Genomic DNA, 23,867 nt, shown 5'->3' on the forward strand with positions numbered 1-23,867 from the left:
GCTGAGGTACTGAACCAATAAATATCCCGTCTTGGCTTGTCTCTGGCAGATAAAAGGCATTAGACTCATCCCCTGTTTTACTAATATTCTCTCATTCCCTTCCTCTCCAGAGCATCAGAAACATTTGCATTTCAGAACGAGATGAATTAGCCTGTAGCATGAATTTAAAGGCTGTTGCTTCGTGACGTCTAAGCACTGCCTTCAGGATAAAGTAGCAACACAACGTGCCCGGAAGGAGGACGGAACATTCCCGAGGAGGACGCAACCTCAGGACCAGACCTTACAGCCTCACGGGCTTTCTGGGAGCCAACGCCTGGCCTCTGATGGGGCTGGAGGCCGGGCTGATCAGCATCCTGAACAGAGGGTGGCAGCTGGAGCCCACATTCCTTGCAGGCTCAAAATCTGGATCGACAGAATGTTCTAGATCTCCACGACTCTGGTGTCACATCAGGGATTCCTGGCATGTGGTCATTCGTTATTTACTGAGGCGTGACTCTCCTGTGGAGGCTGCTGTGGGAGGGTGGTTTTCTCTCTTTGGGGGGAGTCTTCCTGCCCTCAGCACCTCATCCCACCATTTCTCCCTCCATCGTTGATTTGTGGGCCTACTGTGTGCTACCTGCCACCCCAGCCCCAGGACACAGCTTGGGCCTCTCGACCTGCAGGGAGCACGTTCATATCCCCTTTATTATTCTCTACGTGCCAGCATCAATAACTCTTAAGAGGTAATAAAAAACCGTGATTTTTGTGGAAAATAGTCCTGGAAAGAAATCCAGGTGGTGCGTTAAAAAATTTTTATTGCTGTTTCCCCATCTTGCTTAAATAATATGTTCACCATGGCAAAAATCAGAAACTATGGGTAAGCAAAAAGAAGATAATTAGCCCCCTCCATCCCATGCCCGAGGTCACCACGGTGTCACCCTTGCCTCCCTGAGGCTCCCTCTTCCCATTCGCCCACTGGCCCCTCCTTAGAGCAGCGGCACTCTGGTCGCTCTTCCTGTAGCTGTGTAGCCTCGTGTCCGCGCGGGGCTGGGCCGCCCGTCACGCTGTTGCTGGAAGCTCGTCGCCACTGTCACTATGGACACGCACGGAAGTCTTTAAGGACAGTGTCGCTTCTCCCACCAGCGCACAGACCCTCCCAGGCCCTGCCGGCGGGGGCACGAGCACACACACGGTTCCTTTAACCAGACCTCCTGTGGGCACAGAGGCCGTCTGCCTCTTTTATTACAAGCAACACCGTGGTTCTGTTCGTCTAGTCGTTCTTATTACGAGATCCCGGTGCACACTCCGAATTCCGTCTTTGGAATAAATTCATTGAAGTGGAATTCCTAGGTCAATTCTTGTGCCCATTTTTTAACGTTTTGACACATGTGGCCACACCGCCCTCACAAGGGTTCCAGTTTATGCTCACAGATGCTCTTCCTCTGTCAGGTGAAGACTCGCCGGCTTCTCACCATCCAGTTTCGGAGACGCAGCCGGCACCTGCTCCCCCGCTCCCTGCTCCTGCTGCGCGGGGCTCTGCACCCCCTCCGGCCTAAGCGCCTTTCCTCTGTCCGCTGTCCTCGTCTCTCCTGAGCTCTTCCCACCACATTGAAAATGTCGTCTCGTGCATATTAAAAGAAAACAGTTTCCTTGGCCTCTGTTAGGGGCTGAACTCCTTCCTCTTAAGGAGAGGAAACTTGGGGCGCAGGAGGTGCGCGCGGAGCGAGGCGAGGACACAGCAGCAGGGCCGCCGGCAGGACCGGGAGAGGACGCACGCGGTTCAAGCGGCGGGTCGGTGGGGCTTCGGAGAGGCCGCAGAGGAGCCAGTCCGACCCCGGACAGACCCCCTCGCGCAGCCGGGCCCCCCAGACAAGGCGGCTCGTGCGCCCGTCCGCGCCGCCCCCGCCGCACCTGAGCCGCCTCCGCCAGGTGCGCACCTGCGCCTGCGCCTGCGCGGTGGCGCAGAACCCGCGGGCGGGGCGGCCGTCGCGCTCGCTCCTCCGAGGAAGGGGCGCCAGCTGAGTGTACCCGAGCGGGTGCAGGGTGTTTCTTTACGAGACGTGTACGTGTTGGCGTTTTTTCAAGCTCTCCTAGGAGCGACACACACGTCACAGGCTGTTTGGAAGACACGTGCGGTATCTGGTAAATTTCCTGCGGGTCTTTGGTTGTTTTTCTCTGCAGAGGTTGTTTGCTTGCTGTAGCCCGCAACGCATCGTCTGTCCGATTACTTTGTGTCCATCTTCCTTCCTCTTTAGGTGACATTATAACCGTGCCTCCTTGCGCTATGCTCAGGTTATTTCAAAGGAGTAGGTAGCTCACTGATGGCCTGAGTCTCCTTTCAGTTTAAAAAAAAGTCAAATGTAGGGCAATTTCTAGGGGTGCCTTGGCCTCCATGAGGATTCAAAGCAAGGAGGTCAAGGAGCCAGCCCGGATGACCTAGTGGTTAAAGTTTGGCTTGCTCTGCTCCTATGGCCTGGGTTTGGTTCTCAGGTGTGGAACCACAACCCCTGTCTGTCAGTAGCCATGCCGTGGTGGCGGCTCACACACAACTGGAAGGACCTACAAGTAGAATATATGACTATGTACTGGGGCTTTGGAGGGGAAAAAGGAAAAAAATGGAGGAAGATTGGCAACAGATGTTAGCTTAGGGCGAATCTTCCCCTGCCAAAATAAAAAAAGGCAAGGAAGTCAAGAAGCGACCTCCTGACTATGAGCCTGGTGCCCTCCCCCCCCCCCCCCCCCCGCAAGATGTCTAGGTGTGCCACTGAGGGCTCCTCGGAGGTGGCAACAATGCCAAATGCCACTCAGAAAGAAGGTGAGTCAGGCCACAGCTATTTAGCAAGCCCTGACTTGGGCAATGGCTTTGTTGCCCACTTTTAAAGGGACAACCTGGGCTTGGCCAACAGCCTTCTCAGTGGACGTGAGTCAGATGTCCCAAAGAGCAGGGGACACTTTCTTGTGTTTTCCAGACTGAGCAAGCTGGGTCCTTAGACAGTGGGGAGAGGAAGTGAGGGTCCTAATCTTTCCCCTATGCAGAGGCTGGCTCAGGTGCACCATCGCTGCTCCCTTTCTCTGAGTCCTTAAAGTCCAGCTGTCACCCTGTATATGGCCTCTTCTGCTCTGTGACATCCTCCTGTTTTACAAATGGGAAGAGCTGAGGTTCACAGGTGAATGGTGAAGATGAAGCAGCAGGTGACAGGGTCAGAGGAGAAGCTCAAACCCAGCATTGATGCATCGCCTCTCAGCTCCAGACTAGAACCTAAGTCCAGACCCTGTGTATTTTCCCACCCAGGAGACCACGTGGCTCAGGTCACTCAAGGGGACAGAGCCACAGAGTGTGACTCCCTGATGTCCCCTCGCAGTGCCATTGGCAAACACCCGGCTCTCTCTGCTGTGGCTGAGGATTTGCCAGACTTAACTTCTAAGGAGCTCGTGGAGGATGAGGACTCCGCCCGCCCTAGTGGGTCTGTGTGTCCTCAGAGTCATGTTCCCCACTCAGCCCCCTGCAGACCCCACGCTTCCGGTAAACGGTGCTCGGGATGAACAGTGTCCCTATGATGACCCCCCACTCTTAAAGGACAAGAATTGTGTCAAAAATTGAGCACACTCAAGTGCTGCTGGAATTATTCGGGTCTCTTCTTCGGTAGTTTTGAAAGAACGTACAGGCTCCGAGTCCTAATTATGAGCACCTTTGGGGCATAAATATTCAATAATATTAGTTACTTCTCTTTCTCTGAATGGCCTTCGCTCAGCTTTCAGGGCTCAGGGGTGAACCCCGAGGGTTGACGCCCACTAGCTGGGTGATTTCATCTTTCTGGGTCTTATAGTTTCCTCACGTATTAAATGGGAGTAATAGCACCTACCTTGCTGGGTTACTGAAAGGATTAAGTGATTAAATGGGATGATCCAATGACGCACGCCGGGCACCCATCTCCTGCTGACTCCTGGGGTTCGTGGCTGGAGTCTGCTTGACACAGGGGTGCCTAAGGGCCAGTGTCAGTCATTCACACATTCGTGGGGATGAGGCAAAGGTCCCGTGTAAATACGTTTACCAATCCAGGAATGGGAACAAACAAAGCGTATCGGGCTGGAGAAAAGTTTAAAGATCTAAGTAAATGGTTTAAAATAAATTATTGGGATTTGTTTTTCTTTTTTGGTGCATCAGGGTTTGGGAGAGAAACTTTTGAAATTCAGTAAAATTTATTGTAAGACAACGGCCGGTGGGCTTTGAGGTTTATGGGGTCCTGCGGTGTACCACTGTGCTGGCTCCTGGCTGTCGGGCGAGCCCTGTGAGAGCCAGAGGCTGGGTGATGGAGGTGGCAGGCAGAGGCCGGAGCCAGGGAGGATTCTGGTTACAGGACAGTTGCCCTCCTCAGGGCCGGTGACCACCAGCAGACCAGCACCCTCCCGAATTCAGGGTCAGGACAACAGGCAGAGGGTAAACGGCCAAGAAGATGAGTAAATCAAAGGGGAGGAAGGAGCCCATGGGGCTCCTGTCAGGAACGCCGTCAGCTGTCTTTCAGCCGAGGGTTGGGCTCCTTTAGGATTTACTCTTGTGAAAGTTCCTCACAGCTACTGTTTCCTGAAAGGTTCAAGGGGACGAGCTGGGACCAGCTTGGCAGGGGAGCTGCCCTCCTTCACCTGCACTTCAGAGCTGGAGAAGGAAAGATGATTTAATGCCTGTTTTCAGGAATGAAGGGGTTTCTGCCCAGCTCTGCAAGGCCGCAGACAAGCAGACGGCTCCTCCCATGGCAGGAGGGTTGTGTTGGATGGAGGGAGGTTTCTCAGGCAGGGAGCGCGGAGCCTGGGACGAGTTATGGCGTCTCCTCACCTGGACATCCTCAGAGTAAGGCGTACCCCCTCTGACAGGAGCAGGGTGGGTGCTGGAGATGGGGGCTGCCAGCTGGAGGCACGAAACTGCCCTCAGCGACCTTTGAAGGTTGAGTCCAGCCTTCTGAGTCGAGGATAAACCAAGATGGGAAAATTTATGGTTTGGGGGCCGGGCCGGTGGCACAGCGGTTAAGTTCACACATTCTGCTTCTCAGCGGCCTGGGGGTTCGCCGGTTCGGATCCCAGGTGTGGACATGGCACCACTTGGCACGCCATGCTGCGGTAGGCGTCCCATATATAAAGTAGAGGAAGATGGGCACGGATGTGAGCTCAGGGCCAGTCTTCCTCAGCAAAAAGAGGAGGATTGGCAGCAGTTAGCTCAGGGCTAATCTTCCTCAAAAAAAAATATTTATGGTTTTGACATCCATCATGTGACTAAATCAGAGTTGCTGCTAGAGTTTGAGGAGAAAGAAGATTCTGGAGCCTGCTCTGGCTTGATCACTCCCTCAGTCAGGTTTCCAAAAGGAAGCAGAGAAATCATAAAGCACAGAGTAGCACCCCACAGCGCTCCCCACCCTGTGCATGGAGGGACTGGGGGAGGGAGCAGCGATCAGAACCTGCAAGGAGAAGTGAGCGTATGGGAGCCATCTGGAGAGGATCTGTGACCTGGCCAGGAATGCCACCAGCCAGTGGGGACTGGGGAGAGAGCCAGGAGGAGAGGTACCCGACACCATCATCCTCCCTCCGCCACCTTCTGTCACACTGCTGACTGGCTCATCCCAGCTGAAAGCCACTAGCTGGTTCTATTCAGTCGAGCCTAGAGCCGGATGCTCAGGATGGTGGCCCAGCACCTTCTCATCCGTATCCATTGAAATTTGGGCCTCTCTCTCAAGGGAGCGAGGGATTACTGCATCCCCTTTCCAGGCGAGGAAGCTGAGACTCAGAGAGGTGCGATGTCTTCTGTGATGTCATACGGCTCACACCCAGGCCCTTTCAAGCCTTGGCTTCTTTCCACTGTGCAGTGTTGCCCTCCCAGGTGTCAGCGTTCCTCCCCTTAGGGACACACCAGTCCAGGGTTGCAAATAATGCTCGTTGTTATGTGGGTGAGACTGTGCTGGGTGTTCTACACCCATTAATTCAACCCTCTTAATGATCTCATAAGGTAAGTACTATCCTTTCTTGTTGTTGTGGAGGAAGATTGGCCCTGAGCTAACATCCTTGCCAGTCTTTCTCTATTTTGTATGTGAGTCGCTGCCACAGTGTGGCTGATGAGTGCTGTAGGTCCGTGCCTGGGAACCGGACCTGGCCCTCTGAAGTGGAGTCTACTGAACTACCACTAGGTAGTTCACGGGGCTAGCCCCAGGTAAGTACTACTCTTATTCCCATTTTACAGATGGGGAAACTGAGGCCCCTAATGTCACAGAACTAATAAAATGAGAAATCGAGATTTCAGCCCAAATGTGTCTGGCCTCAAGCCTTCGACTGTATCTCTTATGCTACTTCTCCTGAGGTTGAGGCAGATGGTGGATGGAGGTTCTCTCAGAATTCACCTAAACGGAGGCCTGGCAAGGACCGGGGAGGGCTCGGGCCTTCAGGACACTGAGGGAATGCTTGACCGCTGCATTTTGGAAACATTCACTCATTTTTTTAGTTTCAGCATCCACATCGCGTGTACAATGTTCCAGGCCACCGCTCACCACTTTACAAACGTCAACTCACACATGGTCGCAACAGCCCTGGGAAGGGGTAAGTGCTGTGAGTTTTATTTCCATCTTACCAATGGGGAAACTGAGGCACTTGCCAACACCTCAGAGCTAGGAAAACACAGAGCCGGGAATCAACCCAGGCAGTCTTGTCACTGAGTGGCCTTCGATCTCCACGTGGTTCCCCCGCCCCGGCCCTGCACCAGCCCCTGACCTGTCCCGGAGCACGACAGTAAAGGAGCGAGGCTGACAGGCTTCAGTCCTGATCTCTGACTCCATGTAAGGACCACAGCGCCTGCTGTTGGGGTAATAACGCAAGGTGGTACCCGGTTCTGTTTAACCCAAGCTCCACGGCACCTGGGTGTGGAATTGCTCTGTTTGCTTGAATCACAAATGTGTTTTGAAGACTATACCTTTTTAGAGCTGCCATAATGAGAGGAAATATTAAATTTAATGGGATAAATCACCTATAGGACTTGGCACGTAACAGAGCGTAACACGCAGCGGCCATTAACGTCCTTTTCAGCCTCCGGCGTGTGCCACCTCTTCCTCTAGTCACGCCTGCGGCCCAGGGCACGTCCTCCCCGTGCCTGCAGGACGCTCTCCACCGCCGTCTCCACACTTCACAGCTTTCCTCCTCCCCCGCCCGGCCTGTGACCATGCTCTCCAGCCTCCCGGAGGGCGGACTACCTGCCTGGTCCTGCTGATGGGAGCACGGCCATGTGAGGTGCTCCGGCCAGTGACACGTGAACGGAAGTGGTGCTGTCAGCACAGACGGACCTGTAAGAAGCCCGTGCGCGGCTGTCTCGCGCCTTCCCCCATGCTAACACATCCCCCAGGGGTCCAGGCGGAGCTGCCTCTCACCCGGGAGACTGTAGAGAGACCCCAGGCGAGCGCTGGCAGATTTGCAGAGGATGTGAAGCCGCTGAGACTCTGGACTTGTTTGTGTCACGGCATAGGGCCGATGCTCTAGGGGGTAGGACAGAAGTCCCTAAGGCGCCTGCAGGCCCTGCAATGTCTTGACCTGAAGGTCAAGATGTCTTGTGCCCTCTTTCCTCTCCTTTCCTCCTCTGCATCCAGACAGGCCCCCTGCAGTGCCCCCAGGTGCCACGCTCCCTCCCCAGAGGGTCCTCGACGTGCTGTTGCCTGCCGGTCCTCCAGTCTCATGGGCATTCGTGGCGATGCCGGTCCCGACAGCCACGGGCTGCCTCCCTGCTGGGGTCACTCGGCTGATGCTAGTTTTGCCCTTGACTGCACATGTCACGAGAACGGTCACCTAGACTTTACTCGCTCCCCACCCCAGCCCCTGGCAGAGTCTCTGGCACCTAACAGGCACTCAAAAATATTTACTGAGTAAATGACTAATAGAGTCAATATATAGTCATGATTACAGGATGGAAGTTAGAGCCAGATGCCTTGGATTCGAATCCTCCCCTGCCGCTGATTCGCTGTATGATCTGGTATAAATAACCGAAGTTCTCTCTGCCTCAGTTTCCTCATCTGTAAATGGGGATAAAACAGCAGCCATCTCATAGGGTGGCTGTGAGGATTAGGCAGACTCAGACATGTGTGCTGTTTATTCACTCACTGTCTCTGTCTCCAAACCCCCTCCACACTGTTCTGTGGGGCTGGTGGTTTTCTCCCTACATTTTCCAGACTCCGCGGTGCTGGGGGCTCCCGTTAGAGACACTGAAAGGAGCTGAGGAGGAGGAGGGAAGGGGCAGAAGGGACTCCTCCAGCTTCAGTTCCTGTGCACAGTGGTGGCAGGCGCAGAGGACGCCAGATGCTCCTCTCGGCTCCTCACCTCCTCAGCAGCACTAATGCTGTTGGCTGGGTCGCTCTCGGTGGTCCTGGTGCCAGCCGCCCCACGTCCTCTCAGAGGGCTGAGTACCAGCCATGTGGTGCCCCCAGCCTCATGGGGATCTCAGGGAAGATCCAAGCATCAGCTGTGTGGGATGCCCCTCGGAGCTCCTAGGTCCTGGAAACCCACCTGCGCCCTTTTCCCAGCTCCATGGTGGCCGGACTGTGGTTGTGCATATCTAGGCTGCTTCAGGGCCCCTGGTAGATAAGCGATCGGACCCTATTCCAGATTCCTGATTGGGCCCTAATGATTACCCCATCTAAAGCGCTCAGAACACCACCAGGCATGCAGTAAGCACTGCGTGAGTCCTGAGTCCTGTATTCGTCTAAGGAGGTGAAAAAGCCAACACTGCCCACTGGAACTCCTTGAAGGGTGCCATGTGCCCGACGTCTGTCAAGGCGAGCGCACACCCTGGTGCCGAATCCCCGGCCCACACCCGTCACTGTCACTCGGATGCAACACCCAGGCGTGGTGTAAGCGAATGATGACGACAGCTTCCGTAGCATTAGCAATTTTTATTTTTCCTCTTTGTTGCATAGGAAATGCAGTACTTGCTTCCAGTAATCGTATTGTAATGTGAGAAGGTGGTAGCACTAACGGCTGAATACAAGAGTTAAACTAACCCACACCAGCTCAACAACCTGTGGAGGTTTAGTTGAATAAGAATGGACGCCCACAGTGATTCTCAACCCATTACAAATTTTCACAGAACACAGTAAAACGGAAAGGTAACTATGAGAGTCAATACAAGTATACTAGAGGCACAGGGGGCCCGGCTCATAAAAACACACGTCAAACCGAGTTATTAACACGGGGGTGTTCAGTTTCACAACAGATCTCTTATCACTGCTGGGAGCACTCAATGCCCTCCCCCCAATTTGGAATGAAAACCCGAGGCGTCTGGAGTGGACAGGCTTCCACGGGTGGTGGGGAAAGTCCCCGGTGAACTCTGTTCTGGGGAAGGGGTCAGGGCGGCAGGGACAGGCTCGAGGGTCTGCCGTGAAGTCTTCCTGGGGCCTCCCAGGCTGGGGAAGCTCCGGGCTTCTCTGCGAAGCTGCGGAGGCTGCTGGGAGACCAGGCAGAAGGGTGGGGCTGGCAGCGCTTGCAAACCTCACCTCAACGCTGCCAGTGGCCTTGTGACCTTTGGTTGAGATGTTAAAAAAAAAAAGTGCTAATTTATAGACTATTATGAAAAATATAATAAAAATTAAAAAAGAGGAATACACAAATAGAATCAAAGGGGAAAAAAGCTTGTGTCATCTTGAGAAGTCGAACACAAAACAGCAGGAGAAACAGCTCCATTCGTTGGCCGCCATTTGTCCCTAAACCACGAAGGTGCTCTGCTGGCATTACAGGTGGCACTTGGACCACAAGCTCCTGTGGTCCAGACGCAGTCTGGAAATGTGCTTCCTGAATGAAGCAGCACAAGGTGTGCCCCTGTGAGCACCGTCACGCCTGGCCCCCAGGCGCGGCCCTGCCCCACAGGCGGCTGACCCCCGGTTACAGAGCCTCCTTATCTTTCTGAGCATTTCCGGATCCATTCCCCATTCCCCCTGTCCTCTAATCTGGCTACATAACCCTTTGGGGCATAAAGGCAGATGGCAGCTGGCTTAGGGGAAAAAATGAGAGGAAATTTATTTAATTTGGGAACCAAGTAGTTTCAAATTTAGACTCCAAAACGTGTATTAAAAAAAATCCCGTGTTAATAGCAAACTTCTTTTTCTTATGAATCGGGCCCAAAGTTTGTACAGAGTTTTATTTTCCACGAAAATACTGCAACTGTGCATGAAACTAAATAGCCATGTGATTTTTTAAAGATTATTTTTTTCATATTTTTCTCTTTTACTATGAGGAAGTCTGGTGTGAAGACGGATCAAGCATGGGTACCTGGCTGCACATGTCCACTAAGAAAATGCGTCAGGATCAGCACAGCCTCAGTTGAGGGCCGAGGAAATCCCCCTTCACTTGGAAATGTCCTCTAGTATCTTCTAGCGGAGTTCTTGAGAATCCAATGGCCATTCTGAGAGAAAAGTCTTGCCAGGGACTGATTTCTGAAATCAAACACCCATGCTTGTCCCCTAGGAAAAAGAAAACAAAAAAAAACAAAAACGAAAACAAAAACACAAGTAATACTGAGTTTAAGTAAATGTATACCTCCAAAATACTGAAAACAGCCGAAATCCAGAAAAGACAGAATTTGCGTTCTCAGTGAAATACCTTTAAACCTAGCTGATGAGAACCAAGGCAGAAAAAGGACTAACATAATCTGCGTAATATTTATACGGGCCACTAAGCACTATGGGACAGCATGCATTAATATTGAATGGGCATCCTACATCACCTACTGCCGGAAGGTCCTGACTGACAGACAGCGAAGGCTACCGGTGTAGAAAATCTTATGTCAGAAGAGCTATATAATACAGATTTCACAGGCACTACATTTTAATATATCAGGTATTATGCTGGTTTTCTTATAATTCTTTCTGTCCTAAAGCTGGCATTATAACAATGACCAAAAAGGCAAGGATTGAAGTAAACGGAAAGTCGATACCAAAGTTGATATAGTTTTCTTCCGATCGGTTAGTGCATAGTTCTCATGCAGATAAACACTGCTATGCGTTTACACTGTTGGGAAGCAGAGTGAATTGAGCCCAAGTTGTCACGTTGTGTAAATCATTTTGTCAGCCTGTAATAGCACCATGTAATGGATTTGCATTAAACATTAAATTGATCTCAGAACTGGTGACACAGTACTCACTACAGTTAACTGCTATGGAATAGCTTCAATGTTACCTGCTATATGTCAAAGCAATTTTCATCCCACTGCTTTTTTATTGGGAAAAATAAAAGGAAAACACACACGACACTACTAGACGAATGCACAGCCTTGGACGTGGAGGAGGCAGAGCGGGCCAGTCAGACAGTAAATATGTGCATTGACCTCAGGGCGAAACGCGCCTGGGAAGCAGGTTTGTAGGGAAGCTCTGCGGGGCAGCGCAGCGTCCCTCGACTGTCCGGGACAGATCTCGAGGGGTGGGGGGTGCCCCTGAAGCTCTCCTTACAGCACCATGCCATGTGTGTTTTAAATTTGTTCTATGGAGGCCTGCTACAGGGAAAAAAGAAAAAAAGGAGAGAGAAAGAGACCAACACCACTACGGACAAAAAGATGTTTCTCGAGACTTGATGCAAAGTACGCTAAATGACATTCTGAGGAACCCTCCCCCAAAAAACACAAAGAAAAAATGTTTTTCTTAATCCAGATTTCATAGCTACTTCATGACATGGTAGCTGCAGAACTCAGAGCACATGGGGTCAGGGTTTGAAAAGCGAAGGACCAACTTCCTGAGATGGTTTGCACATTCCTGGGGGCTGACTGAACACCATGGCCCTGGAGAGTCTGGCTCCTTCACACGCCCACCGCCTGAGGAGGAGGGCTCGCTCTGGGAGTGCACCTTGCCTGACTGCGGGCGGCCGGGTGGGTGGGGAGGGGAGGAGCTGACTCTAAGTGACTGCCATGCCAGGGCGTGAAGGAACAGAAAAGTCAGCTCAAACCTCAAAGGAAAGAAAAAGCCTCTGGGATGGACAGGGCGGCACTGGGGAGCGGGCCTCTGCCCCCGAGTGACCAGCAAAGAGCATGTTAGTGGCAGGGGGATGGGCCAGAAAAAAGCATATTAAAAAAATACGGTTTAGTGTTTGTGCCTCTGACTTCAGTTCCCAAAGAAAAAACAGAGAGAGTTATTTGACGGACTTCTCTTTGCCAATATTGTTAATGCCATTTGATGGGAGAGAAAAACTCCAATGTGTGTCGGAACCACACGCCGAGAGCCCTCGGTCTTTCAGTCTACACACCCCAGGTAGCTGGTCTTCCTCGCACGTCTCTGCCTGGCTTTTAATCTAAACAGGTAGACACTCGCATGGTTGGGGTTTCTTTTTTCCTGCTTGATCACACCTGAACTACAGTTTCCTGCTGCTTTCTGGACAATGAAACATGAACAAAAATGTAACTTAGTGTATTTAATACTTAACCCCTGTTCATTATCGCCCTGGACTGCCTCCCTAATGTTTTAAAGCCTTTAAAACATTTTTTTCCTGCAACTCTGTTCAGAGTTCCCTAATTTTAGCTTCATCAAACTTAATACAACAAAATACCTTCAAAAATACAGCATACTTGTAACATCCATTTACAATGGTTTTTCAGTAGACCTATACTTCTCAAGCATAGGAATATGCTATACCATTGAGAGAAAAACTGTATTTAAATACTTACAAAAAAAAAGGAAACAGGAAAGTTTTAAACTTAAATCCAGTTCCCAAAGGTCGGGCGGGGGGGGGGATGGGAAAGAAAGAAAGCAATTCTATGAATGCTGCCTTTGTAAGAACAATCAGAAATTTCACTAGGCTAATTTGACAGAAATTTTCTTCATTTAAACAACATACAAAAATCCTGCATTATAAAATCGGGTAGGATAAATCAGCATAATCAATAAAACTATACAACATACAAATCACATGTCTTCTGAGTCGGCAGTTTATTCTCTCTCTTTGCAGTCATAACTACAACATGCTCACTAAAAACAACTAAAACTGCCCAAACTATTGCTTAGTTTGTTTTGTTTTAAAAAAGGGTGCGATTTTATTGTATATACAACCAATTTACTGGTCATGCCTTGGCTTACTGCAAGGCCCTGACAAAATGTCTGTCTAGGCTTTTTCCCTTCACTGTGAAGCACTGAAAGCTGCTATTTTTTTTTTTTCTTTTTTTAGTGCACATATGTCATAATAAAGTAATGCCCAGCTAAGAGCTATGGGGGAAGGCAAAGGATGCTGGCTGGCTATAGGAAGTGACACCATATACTGACAATCACACCGTACAACAGCGCCAACGACTACTCAACCACTTATCAGACACGTATGAAAATCCAAAATGTTTTATTTTATTTTTTTTTCCTTAAATAGAGATAACCAGTAAACAATTTTCAGAACTTGGAAGTTTAAAAACGTGCATATAAAAATGGGCATTATATACTTTCATTGAATGTGGATTGACTGCAGTCTGCTAAGAAAAATGGGGTGTGGGAGCTGAAGAAAAAGGAAGTTGTCTTTTTTTTTTAAGGCTTGCTTGTGAAAGGAACAGTTGTAAAAACAAAATTGCTTGAAGCAGGGTCAGCTCAGTGCTTCACAGTTTGACTGCTTCTCTAAGAGGAGCCCTTCCTGCACACGTGCATTCAAAAATCACAAAAAAAAGTACAAAGACAAACATCTAAAACACACTGCGTCAAGTGCAGCACTGACTTTGGTCAAATAAAAAAAATAAAAGAAAAATTAATAATCGCTAAGCTTTTCTACACGATATAAGCAGGTATTGCATATTTTCATATATCTGGGGGGAAAATAAAGGAAGACTCCAAATAAATTGTAAAATGCAGCAACATCCAAAATACTGATATTCTAAGCATCTACAGATCTCAGAATAGCACTGCCACTGACCACGAGGACAATAAAGACTACGCCTATCTGCGGAACGACTAACCCTACTCAGTGCTAGGTGTGGAAACTGACGATGGCCGACGTAAAGTCACATTTACAAAAAGTGTCTCCAAATGCTTGACGAGGGAAAACCCCTTTCAATAGAGGAGCGTGTGCAACAATTCCACAAATAATCGCTATCCAGGGCAAGGCACATTGATATGGAATTTTTGTTTTCGTGCAAATTAAGGAAAAAAAACAAAACAAAACAACATCGTTTCGGGGGAAAGATGAGGAGCAAAGTGTCTTCCCAAGAATTTCAGTTACTTGATTGTATAGGACAGCAGTAGAACCCTTCTGAAGGGCTGGAAACATAGTTTAAAGGCAAGTGCCTAAGGAGGGATTACAATATTGTGTCTTAATGCACTCTACTTTATCCTACATTAACTATATAAAAATTAGCGACTAACACTAGAACATGCAGAGCCTCTCCCTGGCGGGCTGCCGCCAGGACGCGTATCTACGTACAGCACAGGAACCTTCTTGACGGTGCCCGGGAAGCAAGGCGCGCTTCGCTGTCTGGTAGAAAAATCACTTGCACTTTTTTTGTTTTTTTTTTTTGTTTGTTTTTTGTGTTTTTTTACATAAGATACAGGACATTTGGGGGTGCAAACTTTTTTTTCCCTAACAAGTACCCTGATCTGAATGGGTACCAGCATTTGTGTCAGTATTGGTTTCATTTTTGTTATTATTTTTTTCCCATAGCCCAGTTCAGGGGCGCAAAGGTCTTTAAAATTTCTGGACAATCTCTGGTACAATGAAGTGTCTGATAACTGATAAATCCTATGTTGCCGAATACATGTAAATATTCTCAGAATTGGCATTATCCATTATAGTGACTTCTAGCTTATAAAATTAACAGATACCATGATTTCATTTTAGTTATGTGCTTTGATAACAGAAAATAATTAATTAGCATTTAATGTAGTTAACATATTGTGGTAAAAGCACCATTAGATTTGTTTTTTTGTTTTTTTTTAAATTTTCCTTCAGTTTTTAAAGGGATACAAGTTTAACAATAAAAAACATAAAAAGCAAAAATAGCTCCCCTTTTTCTTGCAAGGCTGTTTTTTACCCCAATAATTTAGAGTCCTGGGGTGGAAGGACTTGAAAAACAAAAATAGAATTTTCAACAATCTCTATCTTACAAAGATATTTAGCTATCCAATGAAATTGCACTTTACTCAATTCAAAATTCGATTGTTTTGATTGATTCCTGTCAGTTTCTGTCAAAACAGACCATCTTCCCCATTTCCATGTGAATTTGTGTGTCATTGTTGAAAATTGTTGAAAAAAATGGTTTTTTAGATGTAAGTGCAGCATTTCAAAACTTTTAAAAAACTGAATAGTAGTAGTAGTAGTTTGCCATTTCGGATTTGTTCTGCGACGTGAGTGGTTCACTGTCCTTGCGGGCCGTGTTACATGTTTAAGTGCTGAACCAAACCCAACTAAAGGAAAACAAGAAAGGAACATAACTGCATTTTCTTTTTCCAATATGTTACAGAAAAACATTGCCCTTTGACTGTCCCGTAAGTTATATATTGCAGATCTCAGCTACTACAAAAGATTTAGTTCTCTGTGTGCCTCCTGACTGCTCGAGGAGGTGCACAACTGTGGGTAAATCCATGAAATACTGTGAAACGGCCAGGCTCCGTAAGGAGGGTGTGTGACCACGGGGAGTCAGTGAGCAAGCGCACACCTCCCCTCGCCACATCGCCTAATGCTCACGCGACCACGGACACACCTCAGTGTTACAAAGCCCAACCATTTCCAGCACCATATGAGAAAATTACAACAGTCCCTAAAGTATTTAAAAAAAAATCCCAAAAGGTGATGGCCTTTGCTGTTTGACCATATGCTCGCTGTTTGCATGTACGAGTTGATTTGACTCTCCCTCCCACTGACAGTGAGGTTGTAACCACGCTGGGTTGAGGATGCGTCCGTGTTACAGAGTTGAGAAGGGGTCAGGTGGTCTGTCTGGTGGATGGTGGGACGCTGCGACTTTTATCCCAGGTACCAGGACTGGAAGACAAAAGGAAAAGTGCAATTAGAGGTAGAATTTAGAAAGTAATGTATTTTAGAAATTGCCCTTCCACCCATGCAATCAGGATGGAGGAGGGATTTGCTGGGAAAAGCAAAGGAACGATGAGCAGTAAATCCTGAGACACGGAGACTGATCTGACTCCTCTGAAGCTGGAAGTCAGCGGCGGTGCTGGAGTCTGCGATGTTCTGAGCGTGCCCTGTAAACAAAGCATTCGTGCCCACTTGAAATACACATGCGGGACTGGCCGTTGGATGGGGCAGCTTTGGGGGGGGCAGGAGGATTGATCGTTTTGTTGCTCGTTGTATCCTCAGTGCCAAGCACAGCACCTGGAACAGAAGCTCTCGACACGGAAGCACTAAGTGGAGGGGACGGGTGCAGGGAGGGCCCCGCGGTGGTGCAGGCTGCTCTGGGGTTTCACAGCGCCTCCTCCCAGTGAGCAGGCGCACTGAGTGGCTGCCATGGCCTTGCAGCAGGCAGAGGATGGACAGTGGCCCCAAGACAGCAGAGGGGAAGGGAAGAAGTGCGGTGCCAGGAGCCTGGTGGCTCAGGTGCGTGGCAGCATCTTTCACTCCAGCTCCCTACCTGTGCCTGAGGCAGATGCTACAACGTAAAATGCTCCTTTCAGGCCAATATTCCTAAAACAGTATTTTCAAAAAATGACACAAAGTAACCGAGTGGTACTGAGATTGCACCCTGTCCACTCCTGTTCTGGGCAGAGGGACGGCACGAGGCTGCTGCCCAGTGCCCCTCCTCTTGTGTGCCTGCGGGGCCTGCTACCAGCTGCCTGCTCCTTCCACGAGTCCTCAGCGGACGAGCTTTGGGCAACACTTTCGATGCCAGGATTCCTCTCTGTGAGCTAAACAGAGTGAGCCACTGTGGTCCAACAGCAGAGTCAGCTCCTCAGGGAAAGAAAAAGTACATGGCTTTTGCCAGCTTTTCTCTAGAGATACCCTGCCAAATTCACCGCATTTATCATTATTCACAGAAAAATCATCAACTTCTAGCAAAAGTGCATGCTTCTGAATTCTCTGAGTTGACAGTCTCAGGAAGGGCTACCTCTGGGTTGCTTCAGTCAGATGAAGGTGCATCTATGTCCAAGAGAATCAAGTCGGTAAAGGAAGGATTGGTCTGATCCAGATCAACAGCGAGACCATGGCTACGTGGGGGTCGGTGCAGAATTTCCTGGTCACACAAGCTACCTTTGATTTCCAGAGGGGCTGAGAAACCTAGCCTAAACCGAGAACCACTCATGCTACACATGCTTTTTAGGTGTCATTCTCTGACCCTATGCTCTGAGGACCACAAGAAAGCTCCTGGGCCTGAAGGACGCCATCCCGGCACATACCCACGCCTCAGCCTCACCGGCCGGGAGGACAGGGTAGGACACTCCAAACGGCACCTGGGGAGGTCTCTCCCCAGAGCAGACCCTGGGCCCCTGTGGAGCCTCGTTCTCCCAGGACAACGGTCTCAGACTTGGGGTACGGCGGATAATGCTTACGATTTCTGTTCTCACCCTTTCTAAGTCAGCCGTGGCATTCCAGACTCCCTCCGTCTGACACTGACACTCCCTAGCCGTTCCTGAAGCTGACACGGGGCCCAGCGCGTCAGCAGGGGGAGCAGTTTTCCGTACCACAGTTTCTGGACACAACTCAGAGCTACAAAAATCTGCAGTGCCTCTGCACTTCTCTTAAGAAGCAAAGCAAAAAAAAGTTTCTTCACACATCTTACTATTCAGCGTGTGCCTTGCCGACAAGGTTACCCCAGAGCAGCTCGGTAATCCTTCACTGAAATAGGCTTTATTGATTGCTCTGGTCTATTGTTCTCCTTTCAAGTCCCCCAAGTTCAAGTTCATCCTGGTGTTACATCATGTCTGGTTGCTAAGAGCAACCAGACAGACCCAGACGTGACTATCATTAGCAAGAAACCCTGCGCTCTCCTCCCACCAGCCTTCCAGCGGCTCTGACGTAGCAGGCCCACTGCAAACACATTGAAGTATTTATTCTGCCTAATTTATGACCTACACAGCAAGCAAGACCCCCACTCCAAAAACCAACACTGTTGTATGTTTAATTAATCTGTCTTTCTCTGGCACTTGGGAAAGTTAGACAAAGGACTAATTATTGTGTTTCACTCTCCACACTTTTCTTTGGGGGGTGAATATTTGCATGGGAAAGAAAACTGCAAGGCCCAGCATCGACAGCGCCCCCCCAGCCCTTTTTTTCTTTTTGCCCTATTGACATTTCATGAAATACTTTAGCTGCTTAAGGGAATTAGAAAAAAAATGCGATGTGAATGTTACTCCTTCTGAGTTGGTATTCAGTAACACAAATCAACTCATGACATGTTTAAATTTAAATGCTAACCACACACTCTCAGAGTTACTTTAAAGGTTAGTTTTTAATCAATAGAAGTTGCTGACTCCGGGTTTTTGAGCTGCACACTGCAGCTCTTGGCTTTTGTCTAACGTTAAAGCTTTCAAACTTTTTTTCCTTGAGATGATTTTAGCAATGATTTGCAGACACAGAAGGCTATTGTGCTCTGACCAGCAACATGTCAATCGAGGTCGAGCTGCCCTGTGGTGGGGTGTCAATGTGACTCCTGAAGGCATGGGTTGGGGGTCTTTAATAACCCATGAAAAAAACTTAATTAACCCTTTCAGGCCCAAACCAAAACCTATTCTTAAACTTTTTCACTCTTATAATTTGACCATTAGTACTTATTTCGACATCACACTAATCTTCATGACAATTAACCCAGCTCCTTGACCAAGGCTCTCCAGAATGAGAAGTCAGTTGGTTAGGGAAGCACACAGTGAATTATTTTTTGAGGGGGATGAGGTCTCTTTCATTAAATCATTTACCTGCAGAGATGGCAGATAAACAGTTATAATAATAAAACAATTTTATCCATTTTTCCGAATTTTCTCATGATCAACTTGTAGCTAAAGATGCTTCTAATTCCATTTTGATGAGAGTGACAGTCACACATGCATAAGCCCCTGATTTCTACAAACTTCCATGAACTACTAACACCACTACATGGATAAGATAATGTTTGGAAAAGCCCATTTTTCTCTTGTGAAATTTTCTTATAAAATCTTCTATGTGAGCAGTGCATAATAGAAAGCATTACTTGAAGAATGATTCTGAGCATTTTCTTCTTGGGTCATACAGGAAAAATACAGAAGAAATCTGAGACTGTTAAATTGCTGGTGTTGAGCAGCAAATCAATGGGAAAATGTTGCCATGATAAAATTCATTTAGGAAGGGTCAAAAAACTGTCTTCATTTACTGACATAAGCTTTCCTTTCACATGGTTTCTGCCTTTGCATTTTATAGCCCTTAATCCAACCTCCTGTATCCAGATGGACTACAAAGGAGCCTCTGTCCTTATCTGCAGCGAGCTCCAATACTACACCACCATCCAGGGCGATGCTATCTCGATACATTTACATTAAGGAAGTAAACACAGAGCTTTGATCTGTTTTTTTCTCAGGAAAGCTCAGCTGTGGCTGTCTTGGAGGTCCATAAATCCCCACTCCCACAAAGCCTCCAGTTAAGTAAAATCACTCTGTTACAGTCACACTTTCTACAGTTTGGGATGTGCTGGGGGAGGAGGGTATTGTCCTCTCCCAGTGTTCAAGGTGAAACATCAAAAGGGAGTGCAGCCCAGGACCAGAGCTCAGCTCTCCTCTTCTCCAGTCAAAGAAGTAATCTCATCAGGTTGGAAAGTGCTGACTAAGGATTTAATAAAGTGCCTGCAGATGTGGCGTCTCTAAGGTATTCAACTCATGTAATGCAAAACAGCTCCACAGTGAACGTGCTATAAAATTTCATTTAACCATTGCAGGGCGACTTTCTTCCCCTGCGTGCTCTAAGGAGTTTTATCACACTTCCCGCCCCGTAATTTACGGCTCCGTGGAAGTTCTAACTTCATTCTGCCGGGACCCTGGAGTACTCACAGTGGTCAGGTTTTACGACCCACAGACAGCATCTAGCAGGCATCCTAAGCAGGAAGCCCGTGGGGCAGCGGGCACCTGACAGGGTAGGCTCCGCCCCTCCTCTGCCACAGGAGAGCGGTCCGGAAACTGAGGCTGTCTTCCAAAATCTGGTCATGAGCTTGCCGAGACACAGGTGATGACAACTCAACTCCTTGGTTAACAACAAACACCCTAATGAGAATAACGACTTTTTAAAAGGCCTCTGATATACTTGCCTCACTAAGAGGGCAGGATGCACATTTAGAAACAAAAGGAAACACAAGTCTGTCTGAGATAGCTATATTTCACTTCAAGCAAAAAAAGGAGAGGGTGCTGGGGGAGGTGGGGGTGGGGAGGGCGGAACAGACTGTGATGCAGCAGAATCTGTTTTCCAAATTAAAAAGTTAAACAAAGGCCCCAGGGCGAAGTTGAACAGTGCGGAAGGAGGCTGTTGATGTGGAGTCCAGAACCGGGTGTGGCGCTTTGCTTTCTTCTCCAGGCAAGGCGGGTTATCTAAGGACACTCACACACAAAACAGAAACACGCAAATCAGGGGACCTGGGCCCCACACCCGCAGACCTGACTCTCCATCGGCCCCAAAAGAAGATGCTGCCCACCAACATGTCCTGAGCTGCCATCACCATTCTCATTTCCCTCTAGAGGAGATGCTATCTCCACTGGGTCACACTAATCCAGTCATTTCTGGCTTCCTGCTCTTGTTTGGATGAGCTATCAGCCCAAATGAGTTGTCCTTGGCAAATCAGCCAAAGCCTGGTCATCTCCTCCGTCCCTTTCCAATACAGTGGAAGTGGACAGGGCCTCTGAGTGGACACGCCTAGGTTCTCATGTTGGAATACCCCATTTGGAGCATTTCTTCACTCATTCAGCAAGTAGGAGGAGACTGCTGTGTGCTTGGCGCTCTGGATGCTGAGCTCTGGGGACACAATGAGCACAATCAACACAGTACCTGCTCTCAAGGAGTCATCGTGCAGAAAGACGGCACTGGGTTTTAGACTTCTGTACCTTTCAGGATTCCTCACGGTAAGAGCTTTATGAACTTATGTCAACTCATCAGGCGGAGTGTCCAGTGTCCGAGGACCCAGGATTGAGTCCTACTTTTCCACTGAATAGTTGGGCAACTTCAATAAGCGGTCTCTGTCCTCGGGCCCCCAGAGGACTGGCGAGGACCATTCTGCATCACACGAGAGGAGAACAGTTTTCACCCTGGTTTCTTCTGAAAAAGGTGACATTCTGTACACAGGAGTCAGTTATTGGTACTGCCAGCCAGAGGCTTTGATCTCCACAGTCATTTTTCCTGCCTGATTTTGTTAATTAAAGAAAGCCTGTTTTCAATAACACTAAACCAAAGCTTGTTCATTGCGCAGGAAACTATTAAAACGCTAATGGGCCGAGATTGGCCCTGCTTACCTTTGTGGCCTTATCTTTTCACCGCTTGTGCTCAACACTTGTGCTGTGTTAAACTTCTTCCAGATCCCCCAAAGCCAAGCGCTCTCCCCCGCTGGGCCTTGGCACGGGCTGCAGCTCCTGCTTGGTCTGGCTAACACCCGCTAGTCCTTGCCTTCTCAGATGGCAGTCCCGTCTTGCTCAGGGTCTTTCTCCAGGCCTTCAGTCCGGGGTTGAGCTCTGTCACGGTCACTGAACTGCAGCTACCCGTGTGCTCCCTGAGAACACTGACGTTCTTCTTGCAGGTGGCATCCCCAGTGTCTCGCCCTGTGGTGGGCACAGAGCAGGCCCTACGAAACACTGTTGAGGAAGGAAGGAGGGAACGAGCTGTTTCCAAGGTTCCCAAAGCCTGAGGTCGGCTCCCCAGCAAGGCTCTCACACAGATGAGTCCTAGCACGGCTGTGCCACATCCACGCTCCCGCCACACATCCACGTCCCCCAGATGACAGGCCCTCTCCCGAGGGACACAGGTCTCACGAGCTGCCTGGGCCTTTCTGACTGAAGAGCTGTTGCCAGTGGCCTTGGTAGCATGTGCAAAGTTTGTACCGTGGACTGCTGCCTGCTCACTACAAGCCCAGAGCAGTCGTCCAAACCACTGCTCCCTGGAGAGGGCCCATGCTGCTCGCAGCCAGACCTCCATTTGTTTCAAACCTCAAGATGGGAAAACACTCATCTTTTTACCCAATAAGCCAGCCAGCACCTCCAAACCTTGAGAGCACATACACAAGCCAATTATTCCGACTGTTGTTCCGAAGTCTGAGTCTTTCACCAGATTCCAATCTGCCCTAGTCTCTGCCTCACCTTCAAATACCTTTTTTTTGGTCTCCCTTTACATTTTCATCCAGTAATCTTTTACCTAGGAAAGCAAAGACTTCTGAGTTGGAAACTGCGCTCTGGCTCACTCGCCTCTGCCCTGCAGACCTCCTGGGGGGCTGTGCACAGTGGTGGAGGCGGGAATCCAGTTCACAGAACCCCATCACTAAAGCCGCACACCATGACGGACGAGTGAAATGACCTTAGGCAGGTCGGCTAGCACCTGGGTCTCAGTTTTAGTCTCCGTAAAATGGAGATCACTTTATCAGTCTTTGTGGGGATTAAACGAGCAGAGAGAGGCAAGTGCAGAGAAGCAGAACGCCAGGTGGAGGTCCTCTGACTGAACGGTGGCGCCTAAAGGCCCACGTGAGAACTGAGGGGACCAGCTCCCTCGGAAAGGAATGGCTCAACAGGCGGCTTCTCTTCTTGAATGACAGAATTTCTCACTTAAAAGTAGCAGCTGTGTCAGCTCCATTCCCCAGTTGCAAGAGAAAGTTCTTGAGAAAATAAAAATCTGTCTTTAATTGCAGTATTAAAATCAGAGTGTGAAACCAGCAACACAAAAGGAACTGGCTCAAGTTTGTGAGCGGCATTTGGCCCTGGACTTGGAGGCTAAAATGCAGCCTCAGAAGGGGGGTGAGGGTCGGGCAACCAAGTGGGACAGAAACAATCCTATTTCGGTTTTTGTTAGCGAATGGCATACTACACAGATCAGAGACTTCTTATAAAATAGAAACCCCCACTGTACACAAAGCACAGGAAAATGTGAGGAAAAAAGGGAAAAACTAAAAGCAGCTTAGGGTGTGTTAACGCTGCTATTCTGTCAGCTTAAAGAGTATTTTATGCTTGATCAACAGCTCTTTTTTATTGTGCTTTCCTTTCTTTCATTCAGGACTTCAAAGGCAGCCCCACCAGCCTACCTGCCCTTCTGGAGCCGCCTGCGAGGGCCCTAATGAAGCTGGGCTCTGGGAGCCAGAGACCCCCGTGGACACGGCAGTTCAAAGGGAATATTTCAACAATGATTACATTTTGTAAATCTTTTTATGAAAGAGACAGCTTATTTCCTGCTTTTTCATGAAAAATAGATTCTACCCATTAAAGTGAGCCCGCGCCACGGAAACTGCTGGAGCTCCAAGGTGCAGCACGGGATGAAGGGGCAACAGCCGATGAAATTGCCCCGAGTCCCCATCTCCTTAGCCATGATGGCGCCACCAGAATCTCTGGGTGGAGCCCAGATAGAGCGCTGGACGCTCCACTGTGGGAAATGCAGTGGACGGTGCTCTGCCGTTCACTTTGTATTGGGTCTTGTATTTATTATTTGTTCTTTTGTAGTTTTCGATTCTACAAAGTCCAACCAAATATCAGAAGGCATCAGGCAACCCCTTTTATTGCAAAAGAAAGAGAAAGATTTTAGCTACAGATTCATTAAATGTTGTATTTTAACACCCTGATACAGGACAAACCTTTTTCCATATGGCAGTTAGCCATAAAAAAGCCGGCTCTGGTCTGAAGATACAATACAGGCTTTCTTACTGGCCTGCCCTGGGGGCAAAGACAAGGATGGCAGCCCAGCCCTTTGTAATCTTTGATTCAACATTAAAATAATCTTTCTCCTAGTGTTTCCTTCTTTTATTTTTGGTGGCCGGGAGAGTTGGGGAGAGCAGGGAA

At 48.8% G+C, this 23,867-nt stretch overlaps 2 protein-coding genes across 26 annotated transcripts in view; one reads left to right on the plus strand and one right to left on the minus strand.

Annotated features, from left to right (window-relative positions):
- The first annotated feature begins 833 nt into the window (after positions 1–833).
- LOC111773638 (uncharacterized) lies at positions 834–7,991 on the plus strand. The gene is made up of 4 exons (XM_070267598.1): positions 834–856; positions 1,667–2,121; positions 6,461–6,555; positions 7,039–7,991. The coding sequence occupies exons 1-4, from the start codon at positions 834–836 to the stop codon at positions 7,483–7,485; spliced, it is 1,020 nt and encodes a 339-aa protein (XP_070123699.1). The 3' UTR covers positions 7,486–7,991.
- Positions 7,992–13,285: 5,294 nt separating this feature from the next.
- Positions 13,286–23,867, minus strand: part of NFIA (nuclear factor I A) — a 520,959-nt gene continuing 510,377 nt past the window's right edge. For 13 of the 25 annotated variants that reach the window (XM_070267567.1, XM_070267571.1, XM_070267580.1 and 10 more), the window contains one exon: positions 13,286–15,921. In XM_070267567.1, coding sequence (XP_070123668.1) covers positions 15,904–15,921 — 18 coding nt within the window. In that variant the 3' untranslated portion in view covers positions 13,286–15,903. Of the gene's footprint in view, positions 15,922–21,350; positions 21,687–23,867 lie in introns of all 25 variants that reach the window. The other 12 variants (XR_011438921.1, XR_011438924.1, XR_011438925.1 and 9 more) reach the window with 2 other exon arrangements.

The sequence above is a fragment of the Equus caballus genome, chromosome 5, assembly GCF_041296265.1.
Source record: "Equus caballus isolate H_3958 breed thoroughbred chromosome 5, TB-T2T, whole genome shotgun sequence".
Taxonomy (NCBI): domain Eukaryota; kingdom Metazoa; phylum Chordata; class Mammalia; order Perissodactyla; family Equidae; genus Equus; species Equus caballus.

Bases quoted from the DNA above. Each gene is read 5' to 3' on its own strand.
- LOC111773638 (XM_070267598.1), top strand. From the start codon at position 834: ATGGCAAAAATCAGAAACTATGG. The intron at 857-1,666 runs GTAAGCAAAAAG...CTTCCTCTTAAG, and splicing joins GCAAAAATCAGAAACTATGG to GAGAGGAAACTTGGGGCGCA. The intron at 6,556-7,038 runs GTAAGTGCTGTG...CGTCCTTTTCAG, and splicing joins CGCAACAGCCCTGGGAAGGG to CCTCCGGCGTGTGCCACCTC.